The 19,819-nt window shown below is 44.5% G+C and overlaps 1 protein-coding gene across 1 annotated transcript in view; it reads left to right on the top strand.

Moving 5' to 3' along the window:
- The window catches only part of armc2 (armadillo repeat containing 2), a 36,628-nt gene that overhangs the window by 9,046 nt on the left and 7,763 nt on the right, over nucleotides 1–19,819 (top strand). Inside the window, exons 6-12 of the mRNA XM_056294439.1 lie at nucleotides 1,435–1,496; nucleotides 2,450–2,557; nucleotides 3,613–3,797; nucleotides 3,968–4,070; nucleotides 4,198–4,421; nucleotides 5,505–5,650; nucleotides 17,905–18,004. Of these exons, the coding sequence (XP_056150414.1) occupies nucleotides 1,435–1,496; nucleotides 2,450–2,557; nucleotides 3,613–3,797; nucleotides 3,968–4,070; nucleotides 4,198–4,421; nucleotides 5,505–5,650; nucleotides 17,905–18,004 (928 nt within the window). The remainder of the gene's footprint in view (nucleotides 1–1,434; nucleotides 1,497–2,449; nucleotides 2,558–3,612; nucleotides 3,798–3,967; nucleotides 4,071–4,197; nucleotides 4,422–5,504; nucleotides 5,651–17,904; nucleotides 18,005–19,819) is intronic.

Here is a 19,819-nt window from a genome sequence, read left to right as displayed (position 1 = left end):
CCCTTAATCCCATCACACAGACCCAAAGCCCCTCTCTGACTTTCAGAACAACATGCCTTGGCCGGCACTCCTTGCTGCACATGCCTGCCGTGCCAGTTTATACCAATCACAGAAAGTATAAGCCCACGTTGTTGCCAAATTCACATATCCCTGGTTTGGTTAGGATTTATATACTTGAATAATTGTCTTCAAAAAGCTAAAACAACAACCGAGATTCGAAGAACCAAGACTTTTGGGACGTCATCAAAGCAACACTTTCTGGAACTGCTCCATTTAGAATGACTAGATGACAGACGCTGTGGACATTGTGACTATAGCCAGGGCCATTTTCTGGGATACAGGCCCATTTTATGGTTCAGGCCTCTAAGCAAGACCATGAAATGAAGCTCATTTCTGTGTAAAAGCTCAAACAACAATTGAGTCCCTCTCAGCCTTCTATGCTTTGCCAATGCATAAGCTCCAGAAAGACATTAGGCTGATGTTCATAAGTCATGATAGGCTAAATCTTTTCAATTCTATAAAAACAACATTTGTACATCTTGTTTAAAGTTGTATTTTCCCTTTGGTGAAAGACTCGAGGAAGAACATTTCTGTGAATAAACAATGAATAGATAAAGAACAATCAGTTTGCTGTTGGAGTTTATCTATTTTGCTGTGCATACCAATTATTCATTCATCTGGTCAGTCACATATTCATGAGCAGTAGAAGACAATTAATACATGACGTAAAACCAGAATGTAATTCAGGATTCAAAACCTCTCTGCAAATTATGTGAAAAGAGAGTTCTACACAGGAAAGCAAGACTTGTCAACTGACATGCAAAGGGCAAGCCACAACACACATAGCGTGACATGTGGTGTGTTATTGGTAATGCGTGAATGTTGCACAAAGGTGGAGAGATTGGGGAGATAGCTCACAGCGACAAAGCATGAACGGCTAAACCAGGCTGCCCACAAAGCTAAGATCTGAGTTCATGACGAGGAGTGCTGTGCAATTTTTCACCCAGGCACAGGCTCGCACAGACAAACATACACACAAGCATATACACGTCTGAGAGATAGCGCGTGCTTAAATCATATATACATATATACACACACACACACACACACACACACACACACACACATATATAGTAATTTGAGGTGGCACTTTTTACATCAACCTTTGTTACAACAGCGACACCCAGTGGCACTTGAAGAAAACACACGTGTGGGTCTCAAACCCTGAAAGCTTGTTAACAGAATATGAAGTTGGCACCTTTTTCGGTGAAATGCGGTTTTAATCACCTTGTTAACCCACTTCCTTTGTAAAATGTCCTATGCTGTTTCCTGTGTCTGTGAATTTGCATAATTTAAACGAGTCGGCGATGTGTCCTTGCCCACCTTTGAGAAAAACCAACCCAGCTCAGTGTTTGTGTTTCTATGTTCCCACAGCAGACCAATGCGGCCTGATGTTGACCTACCAGTAACAGAGTGGGGAGCAGGACTCCTAACAGGTTTGTCCAGATAAATCTAATGAACCTCAAGGTTTTGCTTCACGTAGAAACAATGCACTTTGCCAGCTCACTAATATGAATTGTTGATATTATATAGTATGTGTGTATAGATAGATAGAGATGTACTCGGTCATTTGTGTTATGTCATGTTAACCTATTCATTGAATCAACCCCACAAATTTCGTTAGCACTAAAATCCAATTTATTTACGGATGTCCTTGAAGTCAGACTGGAAAAAAAAGAAGCCTGGCCTAATAAAAGTCATGTGTTTTGTAGGTGTAGTCTAGAAAAACCCATGTGCAGTGTGTATAGTAAGGAGTACGGAGCGAGTGCCATCTCCAAATTAAACATCCTCCCCTCCACCCAGCTGAGCAAACTTTCTTAAATATCAAACTTGTATTGGGGTCCTGTTGCTAAGAGCCTAACTCCTACCTATAGAAGCAGCCAGCCAATAGCTGAGAGAGCTGTTGGTTTGGGCAACCGCAATTTCCTGCATCTTGCTGTGTGGGGGGAATATGCAAATATTCAGTGAAAAGGTGTCTGTATGTGACACGTGCACCCATGTACATGTGCACACACACACAGACACACACACATATACACACATGCACGCACGTACAACAAATATATGGCCAAATAAAGCAAATACACAGGACATGCACAAATGCCAACAACCACGCACAAATTCTCAAAATACCCCACCCCATCTGCCCACAGACATACGCGCACACACACACACGCACACACACACACCCTCCTCACATCTATACACACGCAACCTCCCTCAAATAAGCTAAGAAACATATCAGAGGTGTGGTTAGTGACCTTTTATTTTGGCATCAAGCTTCCTGCTGTTTTATTTTGAGACAGTGAACTTGTGAACCACACTGAGTGTTCAAGCTTGGGTTTCAAGGTGGTAATTTTCTGACTACATTTCTGTCTTCACATTTCAGGGCTGGGGAACGGTGAAAGTACAGCAAGCCGTAAAGAGGATGCACAGTCAGCGGTCCGGAATGATAAAATTCTACCCCTGCTCCAGGAGCTGGAGTCTCTGGCTGCAGGTAGTGTGGGAGTTAAAAATTATGGGGTTAACACAATCCCCCCAAAAAATAGTTAACAAATGTGAGAAATATCAACCCAAAAAAAACAACAACAACAACAACAAAAAACCTCCTGTCTGATGCCATTCAGTTGTTCCATATTCAAGCTTCCCCACACTCACAAAATCACGTTTTGCTATTTGGGCATAAGTGTATTGCCTAAAAACTAATCTAAAATCTAATGTGATGGAGGCAAATTTGGTTTTCTATTTGAGGGATGCCTCTTTTATTAGTGCCTCATTTATCTGTTTTCCTCAGTTCATTTCACTTTCTGCTAACAGGCTGGGAAATTTATGCTTTTATAGTGTTGGCAGACAGTCATGCATGACTCTTGCAAATGAAGAAGCACTGTCATTTCAGCCATCAAAGAATGGCAAACAAAACAGTGTTACGCTTGGCATCCCCACAGAATTCTCCTAGCCTGAAACTGCAGTCTGACAGCCATGAAATGAAATCTATGGCTGTAAATATTTTAGCACTCTGCAAATTTAATGGAAAATTCATTTGAAAGATAAATATCAAATATTTATTGTACCAGAAGTGCCTTCTGGCTCATGCATAAAACACCTTTCAGATTCGCTGGGAAATAGCACTTTGGTGTCAAGTGTGTCATTGCAGTCAACCTTTTTTGGAAATGGTCAAACCTTGTTTTTCTATAGAGAGGAAACTTTTACTTGACCTCCAAAACAAGGAAAAGACTCCACCTCTCCTCTTCCTCTGCCTAAAGAATGAAGCTGACCATTGAAGTGTTGTTGCCCCACATTTGACCAGTAGAAAAAAGATGACCCCCGCCTTAAGACATACTTTACTGCTTACCACTGTGGTATTGATGATGATGATTTAACCTCAAGTTTGTAAAATAACCAAGTACACACCATGGTGTAGTGCCTTAGCGTACAAAATTGCTGAAGACTCTGTTGCAGACATGTGATAACCAACCAGTGTTTTTACTGTGCAATGACATGATGGCCAAACCTGTCTGGAAGGCTGCAAAGTCTGCTTGCCTGTGATTCCAGGCAGACCCGAGGACTCGGTGGATCGTCTTTGTGATTTGTGCAACCATCTTCATGTGGTCCTGGCAGAGCAAAACATGCTTGGCCGCCGCTGTGATCAAAGGGCCGGGATTCTCCGAACACTGTTTCGCCTCATTGACCTCAATTCTGCCCAGCTCAGCCTGCACATTGCAAAACTCTGCCTAGCCGTGAGTGTGTCTGTGTCGCTTTGTGTGTTCATGTGTCTGTATCAAATATATTGAATATCCCTCACATTAATTGCAACAAGGCCACTCACAATGCTGGTGTGCTTAACATAGGCACATGTGTATGCCGGTTGTAAACACTGGGTTTGAAGTCTGGGTATTTTTATCTCCAGCTGTGCGTCAGTGGAAATAACCTGTTGAACATCTGCAAGCTCGTTTTCAAAATCAGCCGCAGTGAATGCAATGATGTCCTATTCCAGAACAACTCCATCATAGGTGAGGGCAATACCTATACACTATTGTAAGGCAGGCTATTCAGTGTCATTGTAGGTTACCAGTGTGTCCGCCCACAGTAAGCTGTGTGGATGATAACTTTGGATATTAATTGTGTGGCTTTGCCCAGACTCCCTGCTGGGTGTCCTATGCACCGAGGATGTGTGTGCATCCGGGGAAGCCCTTCTGTACTGTGTTGGCTCTCTGAAATTTCTATCTGGAAACACCACCCTCCTTGGACTCCTATTGGCCAAGAGTTTTATGAGTGTGGCCCAGCAGCTTATCCAGAGGCTCTACCCACTCTCCAAGCCTGGACACATTCACTTCACCATGGCAGGACACATCCTTGTACAGGTGAGACAGTAATGATGAGGGTTGGTATCACGATTAGGAAATAGAATATGCATTTTATTTTTGATTGTCAGAGCATTTCCTGTCAATTCTTTAGAGGTTAGTCAGGTCAACCTTTTCATACCAGAAGCTTTTCGACATTTGATATTTGAAAAGAATCAGTTTTCCAACTGACCGAATTGAAAGTGAGTGATCCCATTCCCTGGAGGTTATATGCCAGATGTTGTAAGACTTTAAAAAAAGGAGTTTGGATAAAAGATTGGTCTTGGAGTAGTATCTTTGCAAAAAACACTATTATACTGGAAAGCTAGATGGAAACTTGAATGGCTTTTGCCCAACACTCACAGCATACTTCCTTAACAGTTTGGCTATTTGCATGGAATACAGGGTCCTGTTCGAAAACAACATAAAGGAACAAATTGTGAAATATTCTTGCATGTATCCATGGGCTGTTGAGGGGTGCTTTTCATGTGGATTTTCCTGCTATTAGACAACAATGTTATTGTTTCTGTCTGGTACATGAGCTGCTCCCACAGCATAATGTTCTCTGTGCTGGCCTGGCCAGTGCCCTGGAACTGCAGTCTAAAACACACCCTGCATCACTCTATACAAAATGACGACTACTAACGACGCAAGTTGGCCTAAGTAAACATCCTGAGTTAGCACTGAGTTCCATGCCAAATGCAGCTTGTTACACCATTAATGGAGGGAAATGAGCGAGCCATAACTTTACTGTACGTTCTTTGGATTTAGTGCGGCCGTGTGTTTGAAATTAGTGCTTGCCTTTGGCGAAAGAATGATTTATAGGCATGCTGAATAGCTTCCGTTCCCTCTGTTGTGCAGCGTCCTGTACAGGTCAGAAGCCAACCGTAATGAGGGTTCTGTATAGCCACGGTGCATGTTGCCTACAATAGCAGCTGTAAAGAGGATACACATATATGGCCTTGTAGGCTTGGAAATGTACAATCTTTGCTCACTTCTCTTCACCTGGCTCGCAACGCGCAAACACTCAGCTCTCCTTCTTACTCTACCCTTTTCTCTGTCTTTGTCTTCTTCCTCCTCCTCCCTGACCTCTGACCTGTCTAGTTGACAGCGACTCTGCGAAACCTTGCTGACCACCCAAAGTCCCATCCCCTCTTTGTCTCCCACTCCCTGCTATCAGAACTTTGCATGGTGCTGCAACATCATGATGAAGATGAGGACATTTGCACCAACATTGCTAGAATATACAGGTAACGTATACACACACACACACACACCTATAATTTCACATGACATCTTTTGATTGCAATCTGACATGACATCACAGTTTCTGGTTAATATTGGTGTAAAGAATATCCCCTCACTGTCTCTCTCTCTCCTTCTTCACGTCTCTGCAATTAAAAGAAGTGGTTGATTGTCACGAGCTGATCAAATCAGACATGGGTCCTTCACCCAACACTACTCTCACACCCTCTGTTCACTCTGTATTTTTTCTTTCTCCTGGCAGTCTTCGGCCTTCTGTATTCCCTTCCTTTATTCTTCTATCTTTCATAACCTTTTCATGGAGACTAGCAATCCCATGAAAATGAGTGGTTCGAGTGGGCAGCATTCATTATAAGGGCTGACCTGGGATTGAGTACTGCCAGTGCTTTTTCCTCTGTCTCTGCTGGTTCATTTCATATGCTTTAAATTCAACAACTGCTGTGATTACAAACTTTTTTTTTATTAGATGACATCATCATTACAGTTTTTCCAACAAAGCCATGCATTTAATGCCACAGTCCTGAATTTGGTCATTCTGGCTTGGTTTACTGACACCTGCAGACTCTGGTAACTAACGTTGTGTTTGAGCAATCCTGATCCATTCGAAATGAGTCAGGCGGTGCTGTTACGTTACTGCTTTCTCTGCTGCTAAAAAAATAAAAAAGCGGCGGGAGCTGGGGCACCGCCGTCGAATGGTTACAGCACATACCACGCAGTCGCAACCGTCGCCGGTTCGATTCCAGCCAGTGACCTTTGTTGCATGTCACCCCCCTCCCATTTCCTGTCTGCTTTTCACTGTAGCTATTTAATAAAGGTTAAAAAATACCAACAAAACAAAAAAATCTTTAAAAAAAATATGGTGGAACCTGGGTTACAGCTTTTGATGTTGTAATATCTGTATTTTCTAAAGCTATTCTCTGGCATATTTGTTCGCGAGCCACAACTTTACTTGCTCTAAAAAAAAGCTCCCCGCTAATGTAATTTGTGTTTGGTTGATATATTGAAGGCATAAAACGAAATGTGCCGTATCATTTTCCCAGGATAGTTCTACCAGGTAGTTTATTAAAACGTGCAATCGCAAAACCTTGATTGATGATTTGGACATTTGTGGATTTGAATTAGCCGCTGTCATTAATACGTCAGCGATAGAAAAGTATCAGAGGGGACATCTGTTTGCTATTAAATCTTCAGGTTTATAGCTCTAAAAATGAATGACATATTCAACTACCTTTGGGTCAATGGCAAATAAAGCTTCTAAAAATGTATTTTTAAAAAGTCTTCAAAATGGATGTAATGCAAAATGTTGAGTCTTGAACGATGTTTAAACAAGTCTCATTTGTTAAATAATATTTCAAACTATTTAAATTTTTAAAAAATTACTGTATTTTTAACTTCACCACCCCAAAAAAAAGGCAGGTGGCGCAACCAAATGTTTTTAAAAATATATATATTTTCCTACCATTTACTCTAAGTGAAATCTTTGGCAAGTATCCCTTAGAGACTCTACAGTGCCTAACATATTATTTTATAGTTGTGTTTTGTATTTACAATAATTAAAGATTATTGCATTCTAGTGGCCAAATATTTAGTATCTTTAACATCCGATGTTACATTTAAAGACAGAAAAATAGTTATACAAATATACAAATGAGGCCCTGATGGCCTGGCGGCTTGTCCAGGGTGTCTCCGCGCCTGCTGCCCAATTACTGCTGGGATAGGCTCCAGCATCCCTGCAGCCCTGAGAGCAGGATAAGCGGTTTGGATGATGGATGGATGGATGGATATACAAATGAATGCATTCAATACAATAGCTATTCACATGATAGTTATCAACCATTTGTTCACTTTAACCTATTATATATTGGTTTAAACGAATATTTTACCTGGTCGCACCATCTGACGATTATCAGTTCTGCCACCTGACAATATTAGTAATGACAAGACATGCTGAATAATTGCATTTTTATTTCAAATACAAAAAAAAGTGTTTTAGTCAACAGTCTATTGAAGTAAAAGTAGTAAATTGATCAAAAAAAGCATACATCACATGAGATCACATTCAGTACATAGCAACTGGAAGCCTGAGAGGAAGGAGATGGTGCTGAGCAAAAATAAATTATTTTTATTAAGGTACTGAGTAACTGGACTGCCACTCATCACATGTAAAGTTGTGGGAGATGGATTGCAATTCTCCATCACATCCCTTAGCTCTGGCTCCAAGTGGGCTCACAAAGCTCTCTCATCATGCCGAAGGGATGCAGAGATGGTGGCATAGGACTGTGAGCCAGCTGCTGTATAAGCCACACATGCGTGGACTGTGGCCTGCTTCCAACTGCCTCCAAAATGAAAAGATTGCACCTCACTATGTTTGCAAGAGAAGTTCTCTGAAAAATCCACATGGAGGACAACTTCATTTTCTCTTAGGCTTTCTTTTAAAGCCCTGCACTTTTTGGCTTGGCGCAACCAATTGTAATGGTGTTAGGCTAGGCTGTCGGGCATCTGATTGAAAAGGTTCAGCAGTTCAGCCACATGTTCCAGTTTGTGTTTCTTTGACAAAATTTATGTATGTCTGAAGCTCCTCTGACACAGGTTTTCTTATCCCCTGATGCCAGGTCACGGTCTTTTCCGCCTGGGGTGTTGCAACTTCTACTTCATTGTAGCAGTATTTTGCACTGACTCGATACATGCATGACTTGCCTGGACTGCACACAATTGAGGACAACAGCTGAGAAATGTTAGCAGTTTCCAAAAGACCTTTCTGCTGCAATTTTTCATTTAAGAGTTTGACATTTTCATGGTCCAAGCATGCACAAGTGTTCCTCTCTGACACTTTTGGCTGTGTTACGACAGGCCAATACCAAACAAATTGTCTGTAAGACAGCCTGTGGGACTTTTGCATTTCAGAATTATACTGCAGATGGAGTTCAGTCAAGGGTTTAACTAATACACGCCTCTGTTGTTTTATTTTTGGGGACTGTATCCTCTCTCCCTGGCAGTAAGCAACTGTTCTCATCTCGACAGGGGAAGTCAACAACTCCCTATTTTCTCTGGATGGCCAATTCCTTTGCAATCCTTGATCTGTTTGTAGATTTTGCCTTTTACTTCTCTGATTTTTTTTCCTTAATCTTTCCATTTGCTTTCATAATTTTTCAGATTCTCTTTTGGCAGCTTCCATTTCGTGCATTATGCTGCGCTACTTTGCTTTCTCTCCTTCTCTCCTTGCTAATTCATGTTACTGCTTGCTACTCTGTAGTGTTGAGGATGCTCTGGGTTGTTGTACGTCTACACAGACAATATTCTCTCTATCATCGTTAGGAGGGTTAGGTTGAAGTGCTGCTTGGGATTCTATGGGACTATCCATTGACTCAGGTGTGAAATTCAAGGTTTCCTCCATAGCCCTTTTCCTTTCCCTGTGCTTTCTCTGGTCACGCTTCCACTGTTGCCTCACTTTTTCCTTTTCTGTTCAGGACAGCTGGCTGTGATGGGGCATTTCACAATTCTACCCTCTCTCTTCCTCCTCTGATAACTATACAACATAAAAATCTGAAAGGTCTGACTACTGTGCAAAAAAAAAACAACTGTTATCCAGACTTGCGTTATAGTTTATCAAGATCCATTACCTCTCTTTTATTTTGACGGGATATAACTCTTGCAGCTGGTTCATTTTTGATGCGTGCTGATTTTTCTTTACTTGATAGTGGCATCAAAAATTATTAAAAATTATAATCATGAAAAAAGTTTGAAAATGTATGACATCTTTAACTTAAAACTAACAAACATTTTAGAAATGTAATAGATAATATTAGAGCTTTAGATTACATTATTAATTTCATACAGTGATATTCTTGCCATTGCGCCGACTTTTGCAACAAAATTCAATTCAATTAGACAGGCTTCTAGTTGGATGCTTTTATTAGCTTTTGCCTTTGCTATCAAGTTCATACATCCATCCATCCATTATCCAAACCGCTTATCCTGCTCTCATGGTCGTGGGGATGCCGGAGCCTATCCCAGCAGTCATTGGGCAGCAGGCGTGCAGACACCCTGGACAGGGCCATACACAATTTCATACATTGTGGAAATTGCAGGAAAGTACAGATGGACAATTTCTCTCATTGACTTCACGAATGCGTGTCATTTATTCTTCCATACAAAACACAGCGAGCAAAATGGCGCTGCTCCCAACAATACTAGTCCTCGCTCCCCCTCTCAACCCGGAAACCCTTTCTTAAAGGGCCTGTGTCTACAAGTTATGGTAAATTGTGCCCTTATAGTCCACTACATACATCCCCCTAGAATTCACCATCTACTCCCGTATTTTCACAATGTGTGTCTGGTGTGTGGTGTGTGTCTGTGTGAGAGTCTATAAACAGCCAAACTAAAGCACTTGGGGCCTTGATTCTTTTTGGAGGTTATTGGGGATGATCAAGGGCACCTATAAAAAATAGCAGAAAATTAAAATTATGCATAATTACGCATAAATATGCAAATGTGCATTTTTCTAAAAATGGCTAAAAACCACTTTTCTCGGCATTTCAGATGATTCTGAGCATCTTTGATTTTTTTCACCTATATAAAAAAAATTTCTGGGACTTAGAAATGTTTTGGCATTATGCAAAATATGCATTTTTGCAAAAATGCACTTATGATCCTAATTTTTTTTCGGAGGTGGTAGGTATTGTTCCAGAGAGGACCAGAAAAATAGCAGAAAATTAAAATAATTATGCATAATTATGCAAAATATGCATTTTCTAAAAATGGCTAAAAACAACTTTTCTTAGCATTTCAGAGGATTCTGAGCATTTGGGGGGAGGGAGTTGGAGTGGGGGGGGGTTAGGGGCAGGGGGAAGGCGGTTAGCTGGCAGGATGAAGAGGAGGGAGATTTAGACGGGTGGATAATCAAACCGCTACATTGTAGCAGGGTTCTTCTAGCAATAAATAAAGTCAACGTGGAGGGGGGCGGATGGCCCGGCTGCAACGGCTTCGCCGAACAGGTGCAAAGGCTGGGGTGCCGAACGGAGGGGCCTTAAGGACCCTGCGGTGGCGTGGGGGTAGGGCAGGTGGTGGAGGAACCTTAGGGGCCTTGTTGGGGGGTGGGGGCAGGGTAGAAGGGCACCCCCGCCATGGGGGCTGGGCAAGTCCAACAGGTCAGTCCAAGTCCAGGCGAGCTGGTTTGAGGCGATCTACTGAAATGCGCTCTGGCTTGTTTCCGACTTCCATGACAAAGTGCTTGTTTCCAGTCTCCAGGACATGGAACAGCCCGTTGTAGGGAGACTGCAGGGATCCACGGTGGGCATCGTGGCAGATGAAAACATATTCTGCCAACTGCAGGATGCCGTGTTGCGAAGTGGGGACCGGTGCGAAAGCTCTGGCGTTATCCAGGAGCATGGTTCGTTGATGGGCTGCAGACCAGGGAGCTGTGGTGTTGGGGACAAAATTCCCTGGAACCCGCAGCAGCTGTCCATAAACCAGTTCAGTGGACGAGGGGTGGTCCTGAGGCCCAGCATGACCCATGGGAGCCTGTCGACCCAGCTGCTATCCTTGAGGCTGGCCCGAAAAGCAGCCTTCATAGAGCAATGAAACCGCTTGCACAACCCATTGGCCTGCAGGTGATGCAGTGGAGCTTCACCCCCGTGCTCTCTGGGACTGTGTTCCAGACACAAACTGTGAGCCCCAGTCCAAGGAGAGGTCAAATGGGGTGCAAAACTGGGCGACCCAGGTCCCGAGGAACGCTCAGGCTACATCGGTGGATGTCGCCGATGACAGTCGGATGGCTTCTGGCCATCGAATGGTCCTGTCCACCCTGGTGAGGAGGTAAGTAAAACTGTGGGAGGGGGGCAGGGGGCCCACTAGGTCCACGTTTACATGGTCAAACCTCCTTTCGGGTACCAGGAACTGTGCCAGGGGGGCTCTGGTGTGGCGGTGCACTTTAGAGTGCTGACACTCCACGCAGGTGTCAGCCCAGTCTTTCACGTCTTTTTTGAGCACGTGCGAGACGAACTTGGCTGCCACTAGTCTTTGAGACAGCTTTTTGCCAGGGTGGGAGAGGCCATGGACAGCGTCGAAAACACACCGCCTCCAGCCAGTGGGAATGACAGGCCGGGGCCGACCCATGAAGATGTCACACAGGAACGTGGCGCCAGCGTCATCGAAAGCCACGTCCTCTAACTGCAGCCCTGTGACAGCTGTCCTGAAAGCCTGCACGTTCGGGTCGGCGGCCTGTTGAGCTGCCATGCGGGCATAGTCAAGACCCAAGTGGACGGCCCCCACAATGGCCCGGGAGAGGCAGTCGGTGACAAGGTTGGTTTTGCCAGCAACAAAAACAGCTGTACATCCGTGAACTCCGAGATGTAAGAGAGCTGCTGTTGCTGGCCGGCGGACCATGGCTCAGCCACCTTGGCCATGGTGAACATCAGTGGTTTGTGGTCCATAAACGCTGTGAACTGGTGGGCCTCCAGCAGGGAACGGAAGTGTCGAATGGCGAGGTAGAAAGCGAGGAGCTCCCGATCAAAGGTGCTATACTTCCGTTCACTGGGGCATAACTGTCGGCTGAAGAAAGCAAGCAGATGCCAAGCGCCATTCACCCACTGCTCGTGCACCACCCCGACTGGGTAGTCCGAAGTGTCTGTAGTAATGGCCTTGGGTGATGGGTGGGCCAGCATTGATGCAGCAGCCAGAGCAGCCTTAGTGTCCACAAACGCCTTGTCCCTCTCCACAGACCAGTCCACAGTGTGTTTGGTGGCCTTGCCTTCCAGGGCCTCATACAGGGGTCGCATGAATTGAGCAGCTTGGGGGATAAAGCGGTGGTAAAAGTTCACCATGCCAAGGAACTCCTGTAGGGACTTGACTGTGAGCGGTTGTGGTAAGTTCACAATGGCGTCCACCTCTGACGGGAGGGGTACCGCCCCGTCTTTGGTGACGCGGTGTCTGAGGAAGTCGATGGTTGTCAGCCCAAACTGGCACTTGACTGGATTGATGATCAGCCCATGCTGGCTGAGCTGCTCGAAAAGGTCCAGAGATGGGACAGGTGTTCTGCTTTGGAGGTGCTGGTGACGAGGATGTCATTTAGATAGTTGAAAACAAAAGGCAGGTCCCGTAGCACTGAATCCATAAGGCCCTGGAATGTCTGCATGGTGTTCTTGAGGCCGAACGGCATGCGCAGGAACTCAAACAGTCCAAATGGGGTGATCACCGCCATTTTGGGGACATCCAGTGGGTGGATGGGCACCTGATGGTATCCACAGACAAGGTCGACTTTGGAAAAGATGACTTTTCCAGCCAGGTGGGTGGAAAAATCCTGGATGTGTGGGACTAGGTAGCGGTCCGGTGTCATCATATTGTTGAGTCGGTGGTAATCACCGCACGGGCGCCACCCGCCGTCAGGCTTCGGGACGATGTGCAGGGGTGAAGCCCCATGGGGTGTTGGAGCGGCGAATGATGACAAGACACTCCATATTCTCGAACTCTTCCCTGGCGGCGGTGAGCTTGGCCAGGTCGAGGTGCCGAGCCCGAGCATAGACTGGTGGGCCAGTGGTGGCAATGTGGTGCTCCACGTGTGCTTCGCGGTGGAAGAGAAGAAGGTGGGCTGCGTGAGGACCCAAAACTCAGCGAGAAGCCGGAGAAAATCATCTGCGGTAGAGAGCATGCTAGACAGTCTGATGGAGTTCACTGAGCGTGCACACATGAGCAGAAAGTGACAGCGTCGATTAAGCGGCGGTTTTTGACATCCACTAGCAGCCCATAGGCGCATAGGAAATCCGCGCCAAGGAGGGGGACGGCCCCTTTTGCCGTGACAAAGTCCAAACCGAACCGCTGTCCTCCAAAACACAGCTCCAAGTACCTAGTGCCATAAGTGCAGATGGGGCTGCCGTTAGCGGCTTCCATGGGGGGGCATATCTGTAGGACAGCATGTCTACTCTCGAGGCGGGGAGGACGCTCCTCTGTGCACCCGTGTCGCACAGGAACCGCCGTCCAGAAATGCTATCTTGGATGAAGAGCTTCCTGCTAGTTCGGCCGACGCACATGGCCATTACTGAGCGCCGGCCCCGGCGTTTCCCGCCGCGCTGAAACTGCATGGAGGTCGGCACCGCTTGGCCTTTGGTCCAAACTTTGCGTGGTAAAAACACAGGCTGTGGTCCTGCCACTGTTGAGGATCTGCTGCGGTGGCGGCGACGACTGTTGTGTCTCCAGGTAGTGGTGACAATGTTTGGGCAAGAAAAAACGTGGCCGCGCAGTGCTGTTGACCAGCCAGGAAAGACTCATCGGCCTCCTCGGCCAGAGCACGACAGTCAGTGATGGCGGTGTTGGCTAAAGCAGCCCGAGAAGGCAGCTGTCGTAGAAACAGTTGGCTGAAGAGGAAGCCGGGCTTGTGCTCTCCCAGGAGATCCAGCATCCTGTCCATAAGTTCAGACGGCTTACTGTCACCAAGACCTTGTAGAGCGAAGAGTCGGCTGGCCTGCTCAGCATCAGAAAGTTCGAACGTTTTCAACAGGTGACTCTTGAGTGTCTCATTTATCCTGCTGCGGAGGATTTTGAGGAGACTCACCACTCTGGTTGCTGTTGAACTGCCGAGAGCCGACGCCACATGATAGTATTTTGTGGCGTCCGTGGTGATTTCCTGCAATGCGAACTGCGCTTCTGTCTGGGCGAACCAAGCCGAGGCTGACGACTCCCAGAGCTCCGGCAGCTTGACAGAAACCGCATTAGTCGACATGTTCAGAAGTTGTCTCTGGAAACGTCCAGCAGACAAACGTCGGGGTCACCAATGTGATAACTGCAGGAATAGAGACGGACAACTTCTCTCATTGACTACACGAATGCGTGTATCTTAATTCTTCCGTACAAAAACACACGACAAGCAAAATGGTGCTGCTCCAACAATACTAGTCCTCGCTCCGCCATCTCTACCCGGAAACCCATTCTTTAAAGGGCCCGTGTCTACCATATATGGTGAATGGTGTCCATATAGTCCACTACAACATATAATTTTTGAATAAAATGCAGTTTTCCATCCATCCTTCCATTATCCAAACCGCTTATCCTGCTCTCAGGGCCGTGGGATGCTGGAGCCTATCCCAGCAGTCATTGGGCGGCAGGCGGGGAGACACACTGGACAGGCCGCAGTACATTAATCAGTCACATTAATCCACCATTCACAATTGTACATCACAAAACTGAAACAGAACTCTTTCCATGAAAATATTCTGTGAATAATGAATTACAATGAATGGAAAATGCTACTCATTTCTCAATCTTGTGAAACAGTGCATGGACAAAATTCAATATTTAAGCGTTCGAAAATAAACAACCAAATGGTCAACAAAATGGTTAGTTGACTTTACTAATGTGTTCTTTTACATTTAAAGATGTTAAGTATATACACTACCGTTCAAAAGTTTGGGATCACCCAAACAATTTCGTGTTTTCCATGAAAAGTCACACTTATTCACCACCATATGTTGTGAAATGAATAGAAAATAGAGTCAAGACATTGACAAGGTTAGAAATAATGATTTGTATTTGAAAAAGATTTTTTTTACATCAAACTTTGCTTTCGTCAAAGAATCCTCCATTTGCAGCAATTACAGCATTGCAGACCTTTGGCATTCTAGCTGTTAATTTGTTGAGGTAATCTGGAGAAATTGCACCCCACACTTCCAGAAGCAGCTCCCACAAGTTGGATTGGTTGGATGGGCACTTCTTTGAGCAGATTGAGTTTCTGGAGCATCACATTTGTGGGGTCAATTAAACGCTCAAAATGGCCAGAAAAAGAGAACTTTCATCTGAAACTCGACAGTCTATTCTTGTTCTTAGAAATGAAGGCTATTCCATGCGAGAAATTGCTAAGAAATTGAAGATTTCCTACACCGGTGTGTACTACTCCCTTCAGAGGACAGCACAAACAGGCTCTAACAGGTACTATTTAATGAAGATGCCAGTTGGGGACCTGTGAGGCGTCTGTTTCTCAAACTAGAGACTCTAATGTACTTATCTTCTTGCTCAGTTGTGCAACGCGGCCTCCCACTTCTTTTTCTACTCTGGTTAGAGCCTGTTTGTGCTGTCCTCTGAAGGGAGTAGTACACACCGGTGTAGGAAATCTTCAATTTCTTAGCAATTTCTCGCATGGAATAGCCTTCATTTCTAAGAACAAGAATAGACTGTCGAGTTTCAGATGAAAGTTCTCTTTTTCTGGCCATTTTGAGCGTTTAATTGACCCCACAAATGTGATGCTCCAGAAACTCAATCTGCTCAAAGAAGTGCCCATCCAACCAATCCAACTTGTGGGAGCTGCTTCTGGAAGCGTGGGGTGCAATTTCTCCAGATTACCTCAACAAATTAACAGCTAGAATGCCAAAGGTCTGCAATGCTGTAATTGCTGCAAATGGAGGATTCTTTGACGAAAGCAAAGTTTGATGTAAAAAAAATCTTTTTCAAATACAAATCATTATTTCTAACCTTGTCAATGTCTTGACTCTATTTTCTATTCATTTCACAACATATGGTGGTGAATAAGTGTGACTTTTCATGGAAAACACAAAATTGTTTGGGTGATCCCAAACTTTTGAACGGTAGTGTATATATATATAAAATTAGCACAAAAAGTAAGGAAATGTGTGTTTGGTAGATTATTTCTTTGTTGTAACAATGCTTCTTGGCAATAAATCTTATATCAGGCACCTGATTGTCAGCACCTGGGGTACCAGAAGTTCAAAACAAGAGTCAATAGCAGCAGCAAAATAAGCTGTTTGGCATTGGCAGAGAAGATTTGGCAAATTTTTCATGGGCGCAACCCACATACTCAGCTGTGCTGCTCATCCCACAAATGCATGTTCCTTACAAATGTGGCCCCATGTAAAAGGGAAATAAACAGGCTTTCCAACGGTATAAGATTTATTGCCAAGAAGCATTGTTACAACAAAGAAATAATCTACCAAACACAAATGTCCTTACTTTTGGTGCTAAGTATATATATATAATCCAGTGAGTCAAGTAAATGCTTTGAGACAGTACATGCCTGTTTCATGCCATAAGAAATCATCTGCTATATATATATATATATATATATCAACACGGATACAGGAAAAATTCGTGCGTCTCACAGGCCTGCACTGCTATGCATTAAAATCTTTCTTCCTGTATCCGTGTTGATATTCCGCTCCTCATTAGTCGAGCTCTCAACAGCATTGACGGTTTCGGTAAATATATATAGTAACGTGCACGGCTAAATAGACTCGATAGCCCTTGGCTAACGACTGAAGGGTCCAGCCCGTTAGCCAAGGGCTAGCCAGTCTATTTATCCGTGCACGTTACAATATATACAGTTTTATAATAAAATAATGTTTTCCTAGTTTCACATTGATTGTTCTACTTGACATGGAAGCCTACCTGCGAGTTGAAAGTAGCTATTTTTTATCAACATTTGAGAGATCTACAAACCTCGGTCAGCCTTAAAAGTTACTCGGCAGCCTCTAGATGATGCAATATCCTGTGTACGTTATTCCCTTTTCACTTCACAATAAAAGTCCCACGTTTACGGTTGTGCCACCCTGACGTTTGAGAACACAAATTGCTGGACAAACGTTTTTCTAGTATTTCAACAGCTTTAACAATGTTGGTCTTTGTAAAATTTGGTGTATTTGAAATGCTTCAAACATAAAATCGTGCTATAGTATTTTATTTTGAATTTATTATCATTAAAATACCGTTTTTAATAGCTTTCTAAATCTGTTCATTTGCACAGATGGTTGCGTTGCCTGACGTTGTGGGGGTTGAGATGCCAAAACATAAAAGAATATATATTATTTGAATGTACTGAAAATGTATTCAAGCTAAATAGGTTTTATAGAGCAAAGTAATCCATGTCATGAATCGATTAAATTATTTTAAAAGGAAATAATGCTCTCGGACACAAAAATATGCATGTCATGTCATTGACTGCTTTGTTTAATAAAATGTGTTTTTCCAGAGCACAACTTGGGGTAAGGGGATTTTCCCATGATTTAGCACCGATACCAAATTTTCCGCCAAGTCTGGTAAACACCATGGTAATACTATTCGCATGGTTATTGTTATCCAAGATAATCGCAGCATACAAAATTTGATCCAAGTCTGTGACCGCTCATGCTTCCCATTAGCTGTGTTGTTATTAAATCTCTCCATATCTAGTCAGCCTAGCTGAACAGTCAGGGAGTGGGGCGGCTGTGGACGGTCAGTGGGATTTGTTGTCCTCTCTCTCCCTCAGTATACTCTCCTCTTACTCCGAGTGCTGCCTGGCGCTGACCCAGACCCCTGGCTGCTACCAACTATTTATAGAACTGCTGAGCAAACACAAGCGGAAACAGGTGAGTTCACTCCCCTGATGTTGACCCCTCCACAATGTGTACACACACACACACACACACACACACACACACACACACGTGCGTGCGTGCGTGCGTGTGCACAGGTTGTGAGGATGTGTGTGAGCTTGAGAGAATGTATAAAATACAGGACGGAGATTATTCAGCATAAATAATGAAGTACCACTAAGCATGTTTACCCTCTTAACTAGTTTATGTACACTCAAGCCCTAGTACTCTTACAGCACAGCATGTGTCTAGATGGAGTGACTCCCTCTCGCTCTCTCTCTCTCAGAGATAGGGAGGTGAAGAGGAGAGCAGGGAGAGGTGGAGGGTGGAGAGAGAATGACGACAGTGAGAAGAAGGAAGGAACACGAGGATAGGAGCAGAGGAGGGAGACGTAGCGGGTAAAGAGGAGAAGAGATAGGAAGATTTTTTTAGGGGGCGGCGTGATGGTAGGTGGCGAGGAGAAAAGGCAGTTAGGCTTTGGTAATCAGGAAGGGCTGACATATGTTCCTAATCACCCAGGGAATAAACAGACACGCATAAAAACACACAAAAAAAATACACAAAAGCACACAAACATATGCACACACACTCACACACAAACCAGGCATTACGATATGTAATGAACACCCTTTCTGTAGGGCAGGCTGTCCTATCCTCATACCAGTGTCAGTCTCTGTCTGGGTATGTTGGATCAACGCATGTATTGTTGGCTGACCTACCGTTCATGTGATTGGTAAAGTAGCACCAGGAAACAAATATGGTGTACAGGATGTTTACCTGGCCTTCTTTGGTCATGTCTCTGTTGGTATGGTCACACATACTTGCACATGCCCAGACACACACACACCAGTTATGTGTATTTTCCGTCAGCTGACACTGATATTGAGTTCTCTGAATCAGGAGGAGGGTGAAGAGAGGGCCAGCGTTGACGTTGGTGTCTTTTCATAGGCCTTTAAAAGCCAAAGCAAGAACCACAGCGTTAGTGAGGGGGATGTGTGAAGTGGTTACTGAGCATAACATTGAATGGAGTCTCAAAGTATTGCTGTTGTACTTTCTTAGTTATCCAGCCAAAAAGCAACTGCCTGTGCTGTATACCTAGTATATTCTCAGCTGTCTGGTTTTATCTGTTTCCTTTTCTCTTACTACCGAGATGTGCCGTATAATGTTATGCTAATAGAATTAAAAAGAAAATTTAAACATTTTGAAATTTAATGAAATCTACAAATACTCTGTCAGTTATTGAACTGAGGGGGGATGTGATGGAGCTTTGGATTTGGATCGTAGATTTTTGGAGGAAAAAGCGATGGAAAAGACAGAAAGGGCTCACCATAACCATTTCACAGGGAAACACTCAAGTCGTTGCAGACAGAAAATTTGAAATGTTGGGCGTCCGGGTGGCGTAGCGGTCTATTCTGTTGCCTACCAACGCAGGGATCGGCATTTCAAATCCCCATGTTACCTCCGGCTTGGTCGGGCGTCCCTACAGACACAACTGGCCGTGTCTGCCGGTGGGAAGCCGGATGTGGGTATGTGTCCTGGTCACTGCACTAGCACCTCCTCTGGTCGGTCGGAGCACCTGTTTGGGGGGGGGGGACTGGGGGGAATAGTGTGATCCTCCTATGCGCTACATCCCCCTGGTGAAACTCTTCACTGTCGGGTGAAAAGAAGTGGCTGGCGACTCCACATGTATCGGAGGAGGCATGTGGTAGTCTGCAGCCCTTCCCGGATCAGCAGAGGGGGTGGAGCAGCGAGCAGGAAGGCTCGGAAGAGAGGGGTAATTGGCACGATACAATTGGGGAGAACAGAGGG

This window comes from Lampris incognitus, chromosome 15 (genome assembly GCF_029633865.1).
Source record: "Lampris incognitus isolate fLamInc1 chromosome 15, fLamInc1.hap2, whole genome shotgun sequence".
Lineage (NCBI taxonomy): Eukaryota > Metazoa > Chordata > Actinopteri > Lampriformes > Lampridae > Lampris > Lampris incognitus.
Note: the sequence above shows the minus strand (reverse complement) of the source record. Positions and strands in the feature narration are given on the sequence as shown.